General features: G+C 46.5%; 1 protein-coding gene across 10 annotated transcripts in view; it reads left to right on the top strand.

Moving 5' to 3' along the window:
- Window positions 1-20,599, top strand: part of WASHC1 (WASH complex subunit 1) — a 64,499-nt gene that overhangs the window by 14,133 nt on the left and 29,767 nt on the right. For 9 of the 10 annotated variants that reach the window (XM_006027747.3, XM_025209036.1, XM_025209035.1 and 6 more), the window contains one exon: window positions 8,556-8,709. The exons of the other annotated variant lie outside the window; for it this stretch is intronic. In XM_006027747.3, coding sequence (XP_006027809.1) covers window positions 8,561-8,709 — 149 coding nt within the window. In that variant the 5' untranslated portion in view covers window positions 8,556-8,560. The remainder of the gene's footprint in view (window positions 1-8,555; window positions 8,710-20,599) is intronic. 10 annotated transcript variants of the gene reach the window in all.

The following is a 20,599-nucleotide window of genomic DNA, read 5'->3' on the forward strand; positions in this document are numbered from 1 at the left end:
TTGATGGTGGTCTTCTTCCTGAGGCTGTTGGCAGTCTTCAGATGGCCTGGGCCCAGACCATCTGGCTGTTAGAAGACGAGGACCAAATCCCTGAAGTTGATTCAGAATTCCATGGGAAGCCAGTGAAGAGCTTGGTGGAAAGATCTGATGTACTTTCAGTAGCCTTTGTTCAGTAGCCTGTGTTCAGGCAACACACTGCAGAGATCTGTACCATTTGGACTTTTAAGTTATAGTGGCTTTGTGTCCCAGTATATTGCATTGTGGTAATCCAAATGAGAGATGAAGATGTTAATAACTGACTCTGGGTTATTGCATTTCAGAATAGGAGGGAGTTTCCCAGTTAACTGAAGGTAGCATCCATAAGCAAGGTTCCTTGAAGGCTTGGCATCCATGAGATGTCCAAGGGTACTCCTAAGCTATGGCTCATATTGACCAATTTTAGATGCGTACCTCCAATTAAAAGAGACTACACTGTGGCAGTGAATTCTAGATGCTTTTCTGCGCTCACTGGTATGACCTTTGTCTTGCTTAGTTTTCATTTCAACCAGCCAGTCTCCATCTGTGTAACAAACTTGTGCAAACACTGGGGCATTCTGGCAGTAGTGATGTGGTGAGTTAACTCTCTATTACTGGAACATGCATCTGTGTTACCAGTTCACCTAATGCTTGCAGGCAATATTGAAAAGGACCTGGGATTGAATAGATTGTGAAATCACACAGGTGAAAGGTCTATTGATGGAGATGCATTCTTTCTTGGGTGCATCTATCTAGTAAGGATTCAAACCATTTTTAGTGCATTCCCTTGGATCCCAGCCACTTCACTTGGATGTAACAGCAGTATACCAGCAAACTAATTTCAGAAGCAATTTCCACTGTTTTAAAGTATACACGCCAACTTCCAAATGTCTAAACCCCATGAATGTTGTCCCCTGGGGTATGTTAAGGGAGCATCCAGTATAACCTGCGTATTTTATTTTCCCTAATTTTAACAGCTAAGTATGCATTCCGTAAATGCATGTAGCGAACATTGAAGCCTCTGCCTGTGGTGAGAAGAGTCAAATTACTTTCCCATTATTTGCTATCCTATATGTTCTTTTTAAAACAGAGGATCAACTCATTTACTTGTAGTAGTATTAAAATCACATCTTTTAACGGATAATTATCTAGATAATTGGTCCTCTACTCAGGGACGTGTTTGAAAGGATTTAGGAGTGTTGTTCCTTTCACCTAGAAAATAACAGACTCCATCTGCTCTGTAACAAGCTCTCATGGGCTTAACCTTGAGAAAAATGTTCTTGTGGTGTGCTTGTCCCACTGAGCTCAAGGAATTGGTGGGTGGTAAACTGCTTAACAAGGACAGCAGCTTCTGTTGCTAAGCCTCTGGCCATGTTGTGAAGCTGGACACCGGCTGGGTGTAGCCAGCTGGGATTTACAGATGCCCCTAATTGCTGGAAGTGGGCAGCAGGACCTACTGCTGGTTCCAAATGGCTATTATTCCTGGTTTGCTCAACGTTCCCTGTGCCAGCATATGCCCGTAGGGCAGCCTTTCTCCCTCCCAATGAGGAAACTAATCCATTCTTCATGGTTACTGTTCTGACTCTTTCTGCCAACACAGAGGCTGCAACTGAGCAAGGAGACCAGCTCAAGTGCCAGTGGCATTGACCTGGTAGTTTGTGCCAGCTGTGCTGAAGGGCAGAGGCACAAAGGATTCTTGCCAAAATACTGATCTGAATATTTGTGAATTAAGAAATTTTGGCCAGAACTTTGTTGAAGAATACCTTACCCCAACAGGTAGTAAATCCAGGAAAGTCCTCTCTCCTCTCCCACCTTCATGAAGCACTTGGGTTCCTTAATTAACACTGGGACACTTCTTAGGCTTGCTTACCAAAAATCAGTGCAGAATTGATAATTAAGCAGGAGCTGGGTAGGGTTTGGGGCTCTGCTAATCCTGAGCTGCTTGAGGTCCTTTGACCACAAGAAGCAACACTGCTGCTGTCCTTCCAGCAGTGCCTAACCTAGAGCAGATTGAGCCACACTTTTTTTTAAATGAGTCAATCATTGCTGCTGTTTGAATGTGCACCCAGGACTGCAGCATATTGAGCCAGGTCAGAGCAGCCCCAGCTGGCAGGGACCCCAGAAGGTCAGCCTGCCAGTCTAGGCCTGTTCCAGTCCAGCTCACCTTGCTGCGGAGGAGCTGGCTAAGGCATGAGGGTGCTCCATTGTGGGGCTAGCCAGTAGGCAGCCCCCTTACTGAAGCACCCTTGTGCCCCAGCCAGCCATGTCAGTGTTTTCACATGCGGTGCTTCAGAGTAAAAAAACTCAGTTAAAAATCCAGTAAAAAACTCCACGGCAGGTTAATGCTTTTATTTACAAGTACTACCCTGCTGCTGAGTTTATTAGTTTACTCCAGCCTATTAGCCCTGCATGTGTAGATGCCAAGACGTTTACTGTGAAGCCAATTAGTCAACTCTGCAATAAACATCTCATGTAGATGTGCCCACAGTTGCATCTGAATATTTTATGGCAGGGGTGGCCAATTATTTTGGTTGGAGGGCCGCTTAACAACTCTTGGAGAGCTGCCAAGGGCCACAATGGTAGCGCCGCTCCTTGACAGGTGCCTCACCCCCTGATCACCATCCTGGGACCAGAAGTCCTACCCTAACCCCTTACCTTTGCCACAAGAAGTCCCTCCCCTTGAGCCCCCCACCCCCAAAGTATTCATTTTGGGAAGGTGGTTTGGCATCTCGGAACCGGAAACAAATCATATACTAAAAATCAAACATCTACTATAATATATATATTTTTGTTCTGATTTTTGTGTGTTTGCATAGTATACAGGCAACCCCTGCTTAGCGCTCTTAATTGGTTCCTGAAAAACCAAGCATTAAGTGAAATGAATGTTAAGAAAACTGAAAGTATTTGACCACCCAAGATGGCGACTGCAATTGTTTTTAATGACCCAAGATGGTGACTGCAGGCGTTATAACAAAACTCGCTGAGCGCTAAGTGAAATCGGGTATCAATTCCAAATGAGTGTCATAGCAAAATAGTGCTAAGTGAAACAGTGTTAAATGGGGGTTACGTGTATATAGAGGTGATTGCATAATAGCACAAAGTAGTCTTACGCTTGTATATTGTGTGCGAGATGTGGGATTTGTGGGGGGTTTGGGTTTTGTGGGTGTGGGGTGGATGTGGGGTTTGTGGGGGTATGGTGTGTGGGGTGGATGTGGGGTTTGTGGAGAGAGTGTGGGCCCCCTGCCACATGCCTCCTCTTTGTCCCCCATGGTGCACAGCCCCTGCCACTGGCAACAGCAGCAGCAAGGAGCAAGTCCTCAGGGCACTCCTGGCCTACAGCAGGCAGAGCCCCCTGGTGGCGCATGGCTCCAGCTGAATCCCAGGAGCTGCTCATGGCAGCATAGAGTCAGTCTGGCTCACTGGCATGCTCCTTCAAGCCAGACTGGGCTGGCTCCATGCCAGCATGTGGGGCTCCCAGCACTACGGACTAGGCCAGCTCTGTGCCTCCTTGTGGGTCTTCCAGCATTCCAGCAGGGATCCACGCTTGGAGGTGTGGAGCCAGCCCAGTCTGGCAGCATGCATTCCCAGCTGCAATGCTGGGAGGTCCACTTGCTGGCACAGAGCCAGCCTGGCCTGGCCCAAAGATGCACAGCTCCTGCCTGCAGTGCCAGGAGCCCTACGTGTGCTGGCATGGAGCCAACGCGGCCCAATGGTGCACAGCACCCGGATGGTGCATGTTTCATAGTTTCTAGGGTCGGAAGGGACCTGGGCAGATCATCTAGCCCGCCCCCCTGCCATGGCAGGAAAGAGTACTGGGGTCAAACGACCCCAGCAAGATGGTCATCTAACCTCCTCTTAAAAACCCCCAGGGTGGGAGCCTGCACCACCTCACTTGGAAGCTGGTTCCAGACCCTAGCCGCCCTGACCGTGAAGTAGCTCCTGTGGCGGCGCAGAGCCCGCCCAGCCCAGTTGCATGTGGCTCCCCCCGGCTCCTGGCTAGAGTACTGGGAGCCATGGGCAGTTGCACACCATTGGGGCGGGCCGGGTCTGTGCCTCCATGTGGGGCTCCCAGCTGGAGTGTCAGGAGCCCCAAGGAGGCGGAGGCACAAAACCAGCCTGTTCTGATGGTGCGCAGCCTTTGAAAGCCCATACCTCCCACCAGCTTTCAGAGGGGCAGCTGCAGGTTGGTAATAATTGTCTTTTGGAGGGACCCCACAGGCCAGATAGAATAGCCTGGAGGGCTGGATCTGCCCCACGGGCCATATTTTGCCCACTTCTGATCTAGCTTCATCTTGTATGCTTGTCTTGCAAGCAAACTAAGTTGAAATTGTTCCAGGTAAGAGTGCTAGGCTTAAAATGTCCCCATGTTTCTGTAGAACCCAAGTAGCTATGAGGAATAAACCTGTTCTCTTTCCAGGGCCAAGGTACTTGTATGATTTGCACAATTTGCTCCTTTCTCTGGTGGTTTTGTCACAGCAAGTAGTAAAAAGATCTTTTAGAGTTAATTTTCCATATCCAGCCATTTTAGGATTCCTTTTGTATTCTTCCTTTTTATCTTTGTACATCTCTTAATACATTGATTTGCATAAAGTCAGATGTGACTATTTCTGTCTACCCCCTTCTCTGAGTCCCTGCTTTTATTTTTAAGGAGAGAAGCATGTCTGGTGCTGGGAATCCACAAAATTGAAGTTGTTTAGCAGCAAAACAGGGACAGCACCAGGGTTTGAATTTTATATTCTGACTCTTGTGGGGGGTCTGTGGCAGTGGCAGCCAGAAGGCTCTCATCTCTTATGGGGGTGCTCAGCTCCCCCCTCCTCCCCCCCCCGAGCTCCCGCATAATTCGAACCCTGGACAGCACAGGAAATGGCAACATAAGCTTCTTCCACATTGTCTTGCTCTTATGCCTCCCTTGCAAAGTGAGGTAGGAGCTGGATCTCAGTGTCTGTGGCTTCTGAACGCCAACAAAATCATTTGGTGATAGAAGGACTAGCTTTTTGCGTCAACATTTGTCAATACGGAACTGGACTGGGACAATCGATTATGTCCTACAGATGACTGAACAAATTAGATGTTTAGGTTTTCTAAATTCCCAGTGGTCCTCTACTGTCTGTGTGTGCCTCTTGTCTCTCAGATGGATACGTGGCAAAGTCCCCTTACATACAGACCTGTCATTTTACTGTTTGTTCCAATTTGTCGGCTGATCTTGAAAGCGTAAGGGTTCAGACTTGGTTACGGTCAATAGAGATTGAAAACTGTCCTGTTAGAATAATTCTTTCTCAGATAAACACAACACATCTGCTGTGGAATTATAAGTCAAAATGACAATTTTCAGTCTGCAGAATAAGTGTGGTCAAGAGCTTAATGAATGTGGAAACATCATCACTAAAGATTTTGGATTCAGAGCTTGGCTAATAGTTCTGCCAGCGATGTGTGAAGTGGATGAGAATCGATTGTTGATTGTCTACAGAAGAATTGGGTCTGCAAAACTGACAGCTGAACTTGATTTGTGATCTCAAGTTTCCCATCTGTGATACAGGCAAGGTATCTTGGTTCCCTGTTTCCTTAAGTGATGCTTTTACCCACAGTCAGATTTGTTTAAATGAAAATGGAAGTAACTTCCCAGCTTTGTGCTTTCTTACCATGTATCATGGGTAATTTTGGATATGAGAGGGCAAATGATGTGGAGAGTGGTGAGAACTGCACAATAAGTGGTCGTAGGGGACGGTTCTCTAGAGTAGCTGGTCTACTGTGAAGCTGGAAAGTGAGAGCAGTGTAGTTTAAGTCTCTTTATAAATTGTTTTTCTCCCTATCATGATGGTCTCTCCCTATCTTTGCCATGTAAATGACCCCACCTTAGACTCTCTGTATAGTATTTGCAGTGCACTATCTTATGCATTCTCCTTGAGCTGAGGAATGGATTGGAAGAAATCCTAGCAGCAAAGATTAGGGTTGCAAGAAGTTGCAGTGGTTTTGCAAAGACTGTGAAATCATCTGTATCTGAAGACTGAAGTCTGCTTCATCCATTTCTAATAAGCTAAACTGTGATTGAAAATTAGTCCTTTTCTTTGCATTTTGATAAGTTAACATCTCTATTATGTCTTGTCTGGGGTCCATACGCTATCATGTAAGTGCAGGGAAGGTCACCTAGCAGGACTTTGTGGGAGCAAGCAAGGAGGACGTAGGTACAGTTGGCTGGTGTTTATTAGGGACACTTTAATATCTGACCCTGTCCTAGGCTTAGACCAGGGGAGGCAGTTTTTTTGGTGGCACACCATGGAAGGTCCTTGGTGAGCTATCAAGGGCCGTGCACATAAAACCTTTCAGAAGATACCCTTTTAACAAATTATAGATGGAAAAACAAATCCTATACTAAAAATCAAACACCTACAGTACTATAACCTTTTTTTCAAAAAATATTTTTTGTTCTGATTTATATGTGTTTGAGTAGTGTATATAGTAGAGGCAATTGCATACTAACTCAAAGTTTTACTCTTATTTATTGTGTGTGGGGGCGGGGCTGCCCACACACTAGGTCCCAGGACCCAGCCAAGGGGAAAGGGAGGAAGGCTGGGGACGCATGCAGCAGAGCTTGCCCGGGCAGTGCAGGTGTGGTTGCTGTGGGATTGAGCTTCACCCGCTCCAGCCCCAGCCAGCGTGCACATCTTGACAGGGCTCCTTTCAGCTGCATCCACCCAGGTACTGTTGGGCTCCCCTTGCCTCCTATCCCTCCTGCTCCTGCTGCACCGCTCTGGGCAGCAAGTAGTACAGGGAACAGTGGCAGCCATGGGGGGGCACACCAGGCAAATCGTGCCTAGCTAAGCGGTGGGGAAGCTGCAGCTGGGTGGCTCCTGCCCCAGCGTGTGGGGCTTACGCTCCAGGCTGCCTTCCATGCATTTGGCCGCCTGCAGGAGGCTGCTCATTGTGCTGGGCAAGCAGAGTAGGTGGAAAGCAGCTTGGAGCTGGAGCCCCATGTGCTGGGGCAGCAAGCACCCAGCTGCAGCTTCCCCTCCATCCCCACCACCTGCCTGGGTGTGTGATGCCTAGCATGGGTCCCCACAGAACTACCTGCTGCCCAGGTGGCAGGAGAAGCCGAGCAATACTTATAGTCACATAAGGAGCCGCCCTTCTGAGAAGCTCTGTACACTGGCCAGACCCATTGGCAGGCAAAGGCAGGAAGGCAGTGCGGGTTGCCCTAGACGGGAGCAGGCGGGGCTCAGTTCCATGCAAAACGGCACAGAGGCAGCTGCGAGCTGGATAAAACTAATTGGTGGACACAAGCCTGTTGGCCAGATCCAATCAGTTGGCAGGCCAGATCCGGCCCGTGGACCATATTTTGCCCATCCCTGGCATAGGCTGACTTTGAGAGAAGATGGTGGTTCTGTGATGACATTGGCACCATGCATATTTGGGTTTTGGGACTTCGCTTTGCAGAGGAGTTGCAGTGAAATGTCCAAGTCTTGTAGAAGAAAGGAATATACAACAAGCAGAGTTCTTTGCATGTAGATACAGAGGAGGAACTGGATTAGTCAGAGTTTGAACAGTCCCTTGTGGGTTTCCTACGTAAAGAAGGGTATGTGGTTTCCATACCTAAAAGGAGGGTATGTGCATGTGAGGGCATGCGGCAATTTCATTACTGCTAAGATGCTGGGAAAGGGAGAGTAGACGGGTTCTTGTGATAGAAATGTAAATTAGAGCATCTTCCATTTCATTCTCTGAATTGATTGGCTATGCACCGCTGATCTAGTAGTATCAGTGATCCCACTAGGTATGTTGATCTAGAGAGGTATCCAGGAAGTTCTTCTGCCATTATGTGGAAAAACCTGATGGTAGTGACAAAATGATTTAATACCTGAATATTTAAGAGTGGTGTCAGCATGATTCCAGCATGTGAATACTGATTTGTTCAGCTGTCTACAAAACACAGAGCAGAGATGTAGTCCTTGCCTCAAAGAACATCCAGGCAAATCAGAAGCCTCCTTCTTCACAGGTCATTTCACTTGTTTTCCTCCCTTGTGCTTGGTGGAGTCCAGATGCTAACTTAATACCAGGGTGACAGGGAAAGTGCTGCACTGCAGATTGCATGAGGCTATTTCAGAATTCTGGGTCGGACTCCCTGACCAACTTCTTGGTTTTCTCTCGAGTGGCTACCCAAGTCAGCTAGGAGCCTAGTCTACATTCCAGTCTTGCCCACAGAAGTCCCGTTCTGTGGGCAAAACACTGAATGCATTCACCCTCAGAGCCCCTCTGCAGCATTAGGAGCCTCTGATCTGCCAGCAGAGTTACTCCACTTCTACCAGGTGCAGTTGGCTTCTGATGTGTAGGTAATCCTGTGCCATTAGCCAGCAGTTGCCTTCCCACTCTGCTGGCACAGTTGCCAAGTGGAGCTGCCAGAAGTGCATGGTTGTGTACATATTCTGGGGGTCGGGTGCTGCCCGCTGCCAGTCCAGGTAAGTATAGATGTAGTTTGTGTTCTTAAGTAAATGCTGTAATGAAAAGAAGTTGCATATGCTCCAATGACCTTTTCACACTCTCTTCCATAGGCACGATGGCTACAGTGACCCAGAAGCACTTCCTGGAAGGGCAGACTTACTCTGTCCCTCTGATCCAACCTGACTTGCGCAGGGAAGAGGCTATTCTGCAAGTTGCAGATGCACTTCAATACCTTCAGAAAGTGTCTGGGGATATCTTCAACAGGTATGATGCTCTCCCACTGGGAGTCGGAGCAGATGGTGAGTGCCAAGCAGGAAAAAAGTGAATGTTGCAAAGAAGGTTCCTTGGGTGAATTTGATATCTTTTATTAGACCAACCCAGATGGTTGGAGAATAGTTATTAAGCAAGCTTTCGGGTTCAAAAACCCTTCGTCAGGCTCAGGAAGCTGCAGCAGTTGGTGTGTGCTCTTCCTGGATGGAATGAAAAGTAAACAAGCCAGGGGCTGGGCTGGGGAGTCAGTTGCCAGGCAGATTATAATGTATCAAAAATCCAATGTCTATGTTTAGTCCCTGATCTCTAGTATCCAGCAGGTTGATGAAATGGAGCTCATAGGCTCGTCTCTGGGATGTGTTGTGTAAATTTCCCTTGAGGATCAGGACTGAGAGATTGGAGAGAGAGTGGCCCTCCTGTGAGAAATGTGCCCCCACCGGTAATTGGGCGTTTCTGTCTTTGATGGATTTCCGGTGTGCGTTCATTCTGGTGCGCAGTTGTTGTCTGGTCTCTCCTACATATCTTCCATCAGGGCATTTGGTGCATTGGATGAGGTATACTACATTCCTGGAGGTGCAGCTGTAAGATCCTGGGATGCTGATGGCTCTGTTGTGGGGTGTAGTAATAGTGGAGATGTGATTTGGAGTGAGAACCTGGAATCTCTACTTGAGTTCCACCAGAAATTCAACAGTCACCATCCCTCCATCCGACTTTCTTTAGAATACTCCAACACCAACATCCCCTTTTTAGACACAAGGATCAGTATCCAGAAGGGTAAAATACAGACCACAGTATACAAGAAACCCACAGACCAACATACATATCTGCACAGAACCAGCAATCACCCGAAACACACCAAAAAAGCAGTGATATACAGCCAAGCCCTCAGATACCACCGCATCTGTACTGAAGAGAACACCCGGGATTGCCACCTCACCAATCTTAAAAAGGCTTTCACCCAGCAAGGACACTCCTCCAGAGAGGTAGATCGCACGTTTGAAAGAGCCACCTGGATACCACGTGAAGAACTGCTGCAGTACAGAAGAAAAACACCCACAAATCGCACACCGCTGGTTATGACCTATCACCCATCCCTTGAACCTGTACGGAAAATCCTCAAAAAATTGCAACCCATATTAGAAAAAGACCCTATTCTTAAAAAGATCTTCCCAGAGCCACCCATCCTAGCCTTCAGACAAGCACCGAACCTCGCCAACCTCATCACCAGAAGCAAACTTCCTCAACCCCAGAACACACCAAAAGGATCCAGACCGTGCCATGACAAGAAATGCAAAACCTGCCCCCACATCTCCACCACCCCCACTATTACTACACCCCACAACAGAGCCATCAGCATCCCAGGATCTTACAGCTGCACCTCCAGGAATGTAGTATACCTCATCCAATGCACCAAATGCCCTGATGGAAGATATGTAGGAGAGACCAGACAACAACTGCGCACCAGAATGAACGCACACCGGAAATCCATCAAAGACAGAAATGCCCAATTACCGGTGGGGGCACATTTCTCACAGGAGGGCCACTGTCCCTCCAATCTCAGTCCTGATCCTCAAGGGAAACTTACACAACACTTCCCAGAGACGAGCCTATGAGCTCCATTTCATCAACCTGCTGGATACTAGAGATCAGGGACTAAACATAGACATTGGATTTTTGATACATTACAATCTGCCTGACAACTGACTCCCCAGCCCAGCCCAGCCCAGCCCAGCCCCTGGCTTGTTTACTTTTCATTCCATCCAGGAAGAGCACACACCAACTGCTGCAGCTTCCTGAGCCTGACGAAGGGTTTTTGAACCCGAAAGCTTGCTTAATAACTATTCTCCAACCATTTGGGTTGGTCTAATAAAAGATATCAAATTCACCCAAGGAACCTTGTCTGCCTATGTCCTTAGACCAACATGGCTACAACCTAAACCCCTGCAATGTTGCAAAGAGGCAGTTACACACCAGGCCTTAAAGCCAGGGAAGCCAAGGAAAGGGGTGAGGAGAGACCAGATGCATTCCAGTAAAAGTTTACTGAATTCATGTTCTATCAAGTTGAAGTATAATCACGTAGCTGCCCCTGAGGGGGCTGCTTTTAGCACAGACTTATTTGGTAGTAATTTTTTAACTCTGCGGCAGTCTGCCACATATTACAGTGCTATTTTTGCCAGAGCCATTCTCTGCTTTTTCTTCCTCACTTTTAAATGGGAGAGTTTACTACTTAAAACACCTTGAAGAGTCTGGCTGATTTTTTTTGTATTGTGAGCAGTGGAGTAGAAAATGTCTCTTGGTTTTGATCTCTGCTGGTTACAGTCTGATTCCTCCCTAGGTTTCTAGTGTTTCACACCTCCCAGTGTGTGTACATTGTGAGAGTTGAGTCTGCATGTGAGCTCCTGCATATTTACTATATCACAATCTGTTGGAAGAAAGCTCCTGTTTAGCATTCGACTCAGGTTGAATACAACTCGTGGCATTTCTTGCCAGAGTCTTATTTACTTGTTTTTCCCTGAAGGCTTACTTTAATGCTTAGCATTATTTCTCTTTGAATAGATTGCCTGTCTGTATCATGGGTCTAAGTGTGACTTGTTGCTGCCCACAAGTGATGGCGCACACACATATTTAGTGTGTCAGCTTTCATCAGCAACCTGCTTTTGGTGTTTCAGGGCTCTGAGATGGGGAAAGTGCGTATCACTTTGCTTAAAGTGGCATCAAGTTCCTTATTTTTCATGTATTGTCCAGCAGAGATGCTTGTTACAATTCTTCTCTACAGTCTTTTCTGAGCAAGTTCTGTCCATGTAGCACTTGTCTTCAGGAATTACTAAGAGGGAGTTCACTAGAGTTGTCAGTCAAACAGACTTTGGTCTGAGGTGAATTGAATTGTTGTTAAACAGGTCTTACGGTGGTTTTCAGGAGGGGTTGTAGCTCACAAGTAGGCTAAGTATGCATTTTATGGTAAGGGTTGCCAGAATCTGTAATGGGCTTCCAAGGGAGGTGGTGCTCTCCCCTACCTTCAGGGTCTTTAAGAGGAGCACCTAGCTCCATGCACCTAGCTGGGGTCATCTAACCCCAGTGCTCTTTTCTGCGCAGGGCAGGAGGTCAGACTTGATGATCTACTTTGGTCCTTTCCGACCCAAACATCTATGAATCTATGATGTAGACCTGCATAGTCCTTTCAAATCAACTATTAAATACAATATAAGAAATAAAGTTCTCTCATTTACTGACATCTCTCTGGGTCTGTAAAGCTGTTTTGTCCCCTACAGAAACATGATTTTGGTGTTTCGTAGAGACTCATATGGCCTTCATGCTGTTAGAGTGTCTCTAGTTCAGGGGTGGGCAAAATGCGCCCCGGGGGCCGGATGCAGCCTGCCAGGCCGTTCTATCCGGCCCTCAAGGTCCTTAAAAAATTTAGTAAATTAATATTTATCTGCCCTGGGCTGCCTGTCATGTGGCCCTCCATGGCTTGCCAAAACTCAGTAAGCGGCCCTCTGCCCAAAATAATTGCCCGCCCCTGCTCTAGTTGGTATCTCTTCCTGTGGAGGCCATCTTGTGTGGGCAGCAGTATAATCCTGGAAGGGTTGTTTCATAGTTTTTAGGGTCTGGAAGGGACCTTACAGGTCATCGGGTCCAGCCCCCCTGCACTTGGGCAGGAAAGACCTCTGGGTAGACTTACTCTGTCCCTCTGGTCCAACCTGACTTGCACAGGGAAGAAACTATTCTGCAGTCATTAGCCTACGCTAAGCATTTTACCACGTGGTTGTATAGCAGAAGTCCTGAGTGCAAGGATTACTTCAAATAACCGTTCAGTTGCTGATGAGTAGCCTGGGGAGGGTGGAGATGAGTCCCTTTTTCTGCCTTGCTCCTTACAGGGTGGGAGTTCAAATGGTATGGGGAGGTAAGAGGGGGCTCTGGAGAAGCCATAAGCATGCGGAGGGGATGTCTTGAAGGGGCCCCATAGCCAGGGTTGGCCTCCTTGCATGAATAAAGCTATCAGTTACACCGGGACTGCTCTTTCATTTCCATGCTTGCTGCTTTTTGTAAAGCAATGCCCTGTAATTTCCCTAGGGAGACAAGGCTGCTCCTTAACATGCAAGTCACTCCTGCGTCCTGAACGCTGACTACGACACCGCTCCCTCACTCTTCAGTGCACTCATGACTTTTAATTACCAATTTTTTCCAACAACGGAGGAGACTTCATCGGGCCCTTTGTTTGCTTTGCCTTTCCTCCGAGGTCTCTGCTCTCTGATATAATTAATAATGATTTAGTAATTATGCAGGCATCTGATTAAAAGTTCCACAACCTTGGGTGTTCTGTACCAGTCAAGGGAGAGGTTTTCAAGGTGAGAACCTTGCCACTTAGCAGAGAGTGACCTTTTTTTTGGTTCCCCCTGAGATAAGGCAGCTCTATCTCCCCTTTCCAGGAAAGAGCTGCCTTGTCAAGGGAAGCTGCCTGTTCCAAACGGCAAAGTGACAGCTCCCTGTGAGAGGGAGGGGAAGCTGGTCCAGTACCACAGGTTCAGCTGAGTGTGTCGAACTCATTACATTTGTGGTATGAAAGATGCAGATATTCTGATGATGCTTCATAGTAACAGATTGCCTGGTATTGCATTATCGGCAGCAGCAAGGGAGTCTTGTCATTTGTCTGAGGTGGAGTGGAAGCAAGTCTGAGCCTGTCTGCTCCCTTTCCAACTCCTCACTCTGTATTTTCATGGTGACTGCAAGGTTCCTACCTAAAATTTTAACTTGTTGAGGACTGGAATACTATGTGGGGTTTTGATGTTCAAGAATGAAGGAAGTGACACAACTCTGCGCCACTGCCCCCACTGCTCCTGGCTGCAGCCCCTCACTCCACCATCAGCACAGAAGCCATGCTGCCGCTGCCACCCCTGCTTCAGCTGGGCTGCAGCCCCACATGCCGCTGTCGGCACAGAAATAGGGCATGTGCCCCATCACCTATGCATTCGTTGCATCCCCAGCAAATAGGGCATCTGGAGTTCACCTCTGTGTCCCTTTCAGAGGTGATCTGGCTATTTGGGAAGAGGGGAAAAAGGAAAAGGGCAACGTCTTGCTGCCTAGAAAGATCTAGGAACAAAAAGGGGCAAAAAGTGCAGAAAATCCTATGCCGGTTTTTCCCTTAGCAGATGCTCTGGTGCAAACAAGCCTGTCTCTGGTGAACTACTTGATTAGAAGGGGAATTAGTTTAACTGGCCTGTAGAAAACTGAGGGGTAGGGGGAATGAATGACAGAGTGTTGGCCTGCAGGTAAGGCCTGGAGTTTGCTCACCGATGGATAAGAGCTGGAAGACTGCCAGTGACAGGCAGAGAGATTACATCGTTCAATCTTTAGAACAGTTACAGCAGAAAATTTTGATCTGTGGTGCGCTAGAAACATGCTTGGACCATGACCTGGGAAGGAGAGGTGGCAGTATGGCCTCCAAAGCCTGCTCAGTTCCTAACAACTAATCTGCCAGTCCTTTCCAGAGATGTACCTGTCCTTTTGTCACCAGGTTTGGTAGTCTACTGCTGTGGGGAAACTGAGTGAGCATCTGCACCCATAGTTATCTGGACCACATTCCAGTATAATGGAAGCCTTGTTCAACTGTATGTTTGCTAGGAGAGAAATGCATGTAATTAGCCTGCCATGGAGGAGGGAATTGAAGGATGCATTTTCTGCCTTGTATGAATCTGAAAATTATGACAGCTCCTGGAATGGCAGGAGTTTAATTTTCGCTCATTCAGAGCTGCTAATGCTCACTCTTGTAGCCAGGTTGACCACACACAATGCTTATTTAGTGATGTGCTCTTTTTCCCCCCTTAGCTTCCTAATTCGGTGATTTTTTTTTTTTCCCCTTTAAATGACTTTTATTTTCAGGCTCTGATTTAACTTGTTGAGGACTTGGAATACTGCATGGGGTGTTTATACTCTTCGAATGGGTGACACATTAGTTCAGCATTTGCCCTGTTCCCTTGTCTACAGCATCAACCTTGTGCTTATTTCCATACCATAATGTGCAGAGAATCAGGGATTTTAAGGTGTTTTAGTTTCTAAATTACCTGACTTGGGCTTTTTGTTGCAACAGGATGATCATTGCTTTAGGCTTGGGGTTTTCTTGTCAGTCCCCTTGTTTCTATAGTTGTGTGTCAACCCTGACCAGAAATTCTCTCTCTGAGATTTATTTTCATTCAGGGACACAAGAAAAACATAACACTTTAAAAAGAAACCCAACTGAGTTTCCGTTTGAAAATATATACTCCATCTGTTCAAATTGGGATTTTGAGAAGGTGTCCCCCTGCCGAGAGAATTAAAGCCCCCAAATTAAATTAATTTTGCATTAAATATTTGAAAGGTTCATTTTTAATATAAAAAGATGAGGTTCTTATTTACAGCTATGAAGAACTATAATGTTCCCATTGCCACCTTTTAACATGAACCCATTAGAAAACAATATTAATGTTGCAGAAAAATCTGCAAGTCAAAAGGAAGTAGAAAAAGTAGAGTTATTGGTGAAGGTAGCTAGTTACTGGGTGTTGAGGAACACAGTGGGTAGATAGATATGTGAGCTCTTAGGAGATCTGGTTTGTTCAAGTCTAGAAGCTTCTGGGGGAATGGACTGAACACTTGATAGGGTTGTAGAGAAAGCTGATTAACTTCACTGTGAGCTCACTGGGTGTCTTTCTAACTGTAGAAAACATGAAAGCTGCTGTCGAGAGGCAAAATAAGTGACAGTGCTCATTGATTGCCACGTATCTCTTTGTTCTCATGTGCTAATGTGACAGATTACTTACTATGTGTCTAGATCAATCTGCAAACACTATTTGTAGTGTAAACTTCATTATGCTCTTTATATTCATAGCGTAGCTCCATCCAAATCTGGGATACCCAGGCAGTGTTAGGGGAAATCCATACATCCATTAGTGGAAAACACATCAAGAGGCTGCAGCCTTGCAGATCCTCCACTCAAAAGGGTCCTTTGTAGAACAGCATGCTGGCTGTAGGGCAGGAGAATCAATTTTTCTCCGGTCTCTGTGGCATCAAGTTGGGGATGAAGGGGAGAGATGGAGTTAAGCAACTGATTACCTGGCCAGGATTTGAAGCTGCTCAGGAGGTCACTTGTGAAAAGAGGACAGAGCTACTTATGGACTAGATCTTCTCAGGCTGGGGTTCTCTCACTGGTCCTTTGTCAACTGGAGTAGAAAGACTGAGGAGCTAGAGTGGGCTGCAGTTGAGTCCTACATCTCTGAAAGGACACTCAGTAAAACTCAGAAGTCTCTAAGGGTGGTGATGCTAGAGGGATGGGAGTTATTTGCAGGTGTCTGTTGTGTGTCTGGTTTACAACGAAAATTCTAACTCTCACAAAGCCCTCAGGGTCAAGCTGTAAACCGGAGTGCTGACAAGGATGAAGCCCTGAGGAGGACATGATTTAGGTGTTAGGGAAACTTGAAGTTACACGTGTGTGTGCAAAATGGGGGTGGACATGAAGCAGTGTCTTTCCTGGGAATGTGCCAGATTCAGATGGCTTCTGAAACAAGTCATTTTCTGAATAGGGTTAAGTAATTATAACAGAATTCCTCTAAAGTAAGCATACTCATTGTCAAGAATTAGTGAGGCAGGATTCTTGCGCACATCTCAAAATGCAGAAAATCGGGTTCTTTGGAGTTTGAAAGATTAAATGACTCTTTAAAGTAAAGGAGTGGAATATTGAGTTTGATCCAGCAAGTGACGTGCTTTCCATGCCATTGTCATTCAAATGTAGCCATGGTTACTTAAGTTCTTATTCTAGGCCCCCTAACAACTCTTCACATCAGTTTCATTCCAGAGCAGGCTATGTATCTTTTGCATCCATCCTTGCAAAATAGGAAAGATCGATCTGTTATGTCATAACTCCCTGAAAAACAGACTTCAGCTTGTTAAATTTGTAGTCTCTTTATGCTAATGAGATCTTCAGTGTAGCACAAACTGAGCAATTTAAAGAAATGATTGAAGTGCTTCACTCTGATGTACTCCTACAAGCAGATTTAAACTTTGAGTTCCACTATGAAATCTACAAAGAAAGGAGGAGGCCACATTTTAATGAATAACTAAAAGCATCAGCACTATTATTAATGCCAGATGTTTCTCAAAAAACTGAGAAATCGCTTCATAGGAGTAATGAAAGCATGTTAATGAGGGCTGGAAAGGAAAAGATCTTGCTTAATGCTTGACCTGATGTCTGAAAAGAAAATGAAGGAATGCCCACTGTCCAGCTGCTGAAGAGGCCAATTGAGAATGAAAAGGGAAACATGACAAGTCTTTAGCCATATGTTCAGTCACTAAAAATAAAATAAGAACTTCAGGTACAATCATGCTAAACTGCTGATTTAGCAATGCCCTCTGAGTGGTAAAGAAAGAAACCCCTAAAGCAAAATGCAGAAGTTAAAGGAAAGAATCTTTTGCACGACCTTTATCAGTCCCATGGTTAGCAAACTTGAGAAAGAATGACCTCTGCTCCCCAGTGCCCTGGTAGAAATCTCAGGAAGGTTCTCTCTCCACTTTTATCCACTTTACACAACTGTATCAATAGCTTGTGCTATCAGAACATATCTTGTGTATTACTAGACAGGCACTCAACAGAATGGCTCTCTACAATCCCTGGTATAATCTTTTTTTTTTTTTTTTTTTTTATAACTTTTCTTGAAAGTCTTTCAAATTGCAGTGGATGTCTTGTTGGTTGAAAGTCAATCTTAGTTGGCAGATCTCAAGTTCTACTGAGGAAATTCTTTTCCAGACTCTTGAAACAGGACAAGACAAACTCTCCCCCCTCCTCTCTCCCCCCCCCCCCCCCCCAAGGTGTATAAAGGGGTTAGAGAAGAGAGCAGGAGTGAGTAGGAAGATGCATTTCTGTCTTTGGTTGCTGGCACCTTATGCAACCTAATTAGCCACTCTTGGACCTTGAATTTACTCCTCTTCCGGGAAAACATTTCCTCTGATTCTTCTTGTTGGCCTGTGGAGGTCAGAGTTTACATTGCTTGGGTACTGTTTTCAGACTAGTCATAGAACAATCTCAGCTTGATTGTCAGGCTTTTTTAACAAAATACAAAGTCATAAGATGGCTGTGGGAACTGACAAACTGGAAGGAGAATAACAGGAACCAAAGATTCACACTTCAGGAATTACTCAGGGCATGGCTTTTGGGGATGATGTTTTTGGAAATTATCTGAGTCTGTTTGGTCATGATCCTCAGAATTGAAATGAGAGGAAGCCCAATGGTGTTTTAGTGTTATCTTGGTCTCAGCATGTGGGAGCAATTACCACATCTAATGTTGATTGCTCTCCTGTGTTGAATCAAGCTGCTAAGTGTTCCCCAGGAAAAAAAGGAGAGATTAAAAAGGAGTCTGTAGCAACTTTAATGCTCTTAATATGTAAGTCTCTGGTGGTTCTTCCTCACATCTTGGATTTTATTAATTATTTTGTTCAACTTTTGTATCAACTCTGTAGAAAACTGTTAATCAAACTTTTATTTAGTGCAATAATACTTAGTTCACTCTGCTTCTTTGATTTTGTTCTTTACTTTCTTCCAATAAGTTTTACATGTGTAAAGGCTAAAATAAAATTAACTTCCTGCTGCCTTGCCTGCCCTGGCCTAGCAAAACTCTTCTAAAATGTTTAAACAGTTAGAATTAAACACCAGAGATGCCAGGTGTGCAGTGGTTATCTTTGCCTATTGTGATACAAAATAGATAATTCCATAGATGGTTATGAGATGGTGAAGGATGGAAGAGGAATATGGTAAAACTGCTGATGGAAGTAGGAAATAATTTTTCTGGTCAAAGAGACCTTTTTTCTCAAAAGTGAACATATGCTGTGGTCAAAGTGAGGGCAGATTCTGGACCAAGATTTAGAAGGCTTGAAGAAATTAATCCAACTGGCCTGCCACATCCTTTTTTGTTATGCAAGGCCATAGCTTTATCATCTCTTCCAGCTCTCATCCCTACCACCGAAGTACATAGGTGTGTTACACACAAGCCAAAAAAGGTAGGAGTTGTCCTGCCTTTTATATGAGCGTGGACTATATGAGCATGACAAACTAAAATGATGTTTATTCAATAACGGGACTTGGTCAAAATCATCGAGTGTAACCTGGAGCCATTTGGTTAGACTTCAACAGCAGTAAGGAAATGTTTCAAAGGCAGAAGGTGATGGGGAGGCATTATAAGCCGTGGATTACCACAAGGAAATTCCAGGTGTTGACAGCAGAGGTGACTGAGTTGACCTCTTTTCTGTTGGATGCAAAAAAGATCCTGTAAATAACTGGATGTCAAAGCACTGTAGGATTTTATGATTCTCTAGCCTCTTGAATTGCTTGGAGCTGGATATTTCTGTGGTACGAGTGATGAACCCAATCGGAAACTACATACAGTTGGCTCAAAGTAGTTGATGTTTCTAGGGACTCTGCCATGACACTGGAGGAAGGTTGTGTTCTTATTCAGTGCAGATACTGAAGAGGCAAGTTGAAGGTAGCAAGGTTCTCAATAACTGGAGGTTATTACTAGGGCTGTATGAAGCATCGTTAGCTGATTCGATTCGGAGGAGATTCAGCTGGATTTGGAGACCGAAACACCGAATACGAATCGAGTCGGGAGACCAAGTAAAAACTCCAAATCAATTCAAAGCATCCGAATCGACTTAGAGAAAATTTGGCCAATTCAGAGATTCTGCCATAGACTAAACAGGCAGCTGACATCTGCCTCCAGCTGGTAAGTCTTTTGGAGCTGGGGGAGGGATTGAGGCTGGGGTGGGGACCAGCTGCCCAGCCAGGGTGGGGGTGGCATTACTCAAGCAGGGGGGTGAGTGCAGCAGCACAGGGAGCGGGGGCTATGTCCTGCTGCTGCCCAGAGCGAGCCGTGCCTGCATTGTGCCCCCCGCCCCCACACCGGCTGGGGAAGCGGCAGCAAGGCATAACCCCAATGGCTACCCCCACCGGGGCAGAAGCAGGCACAGCCAGGAGAATCCCCCATGGCTGCCCTGCCCAACCCCATCACCTACCTGGTCCCAGCTTCCTGGCACTTTTTTTTTTTTTTTTTTTTTTTTTTTTAAAGCCCCACTCTCATAGGCAGCAGCAGGGGCTGTGGGGGCACTGGGGCCTCCTGGCAGAGCCTCCCTGCTCAACCCGCGCTCCCCAATTGCCCCCTCCCTCCCATTTGGCCCTTCCCCTGATGGCTGCCCTGTCCTGCCTGGCCCCAGCCTCTCAGCAATTAAAAATAAATAAATAAAAGGCCCTGCACTCACCAGCTGCAGCAGTGGCTGAGGGGGCTCTGGGGCCATGTGGAAGAGCCCCCCTCTCCCCACCACAGTCCCTGTTCCCCGATCTTCCCCCTGCCCGCAGAAGCTGTCTGGGAGTTGGGGCGGCTCCAGCAGTCAGCCAGAACTCGGCACCTCTCAACCTCAGCGGCCCCAGCTCCCAGACAGCAGAGCTGTGCTGCACCTGCACCATGGGGCAGCTGCTGAGTGGGTGCCAAGCGGGGAGGGGTGGGGGCAGGGAAAGGTTCCCAACTGCCCCCCACTGCCTCACACTATGCAGGCAGCCTCTACCATGAGTGCCCAGAGGCCCCAATCACCGCTCCTGCTGCTGGTGAGTGCGGGGGTTGTTTTTTTTTTTAAGTGCTGGTACTAGGCTGGGGCTGGGCAGGGCAGCCATGGGGGCTTCTCCTGCAGCTCCCCCCACCCGGGGAAAGGCAGGCATGGCTGGAGGAGCCCCCCAGCTGTGCCTGCCTCTCCCCAGCTGATCCAAATCACCGAATTTCTCTGAATCAGTGCCGAATCTTCTGAAGCTGATTCAGCCGAATCAATTCAGGACCATGATCCAAATCAAATCGCTGTCCTCCAAATTAGCCGAATCCAA

This window comes from Alligator sinensis, unplaced genomic scaffold, assembly GCF_000455745.1.
Source record: "Alligator sinensis unplaced genomic scaffold, ASM45574v1 scaffold659_1, whole genome shotgun sequence".
Taxonomy (NCBI): Eukaryota; Metazoa; Chordata; order Crocodylia; family Alligatoridae; genus Alligator; species Alligator sinensis.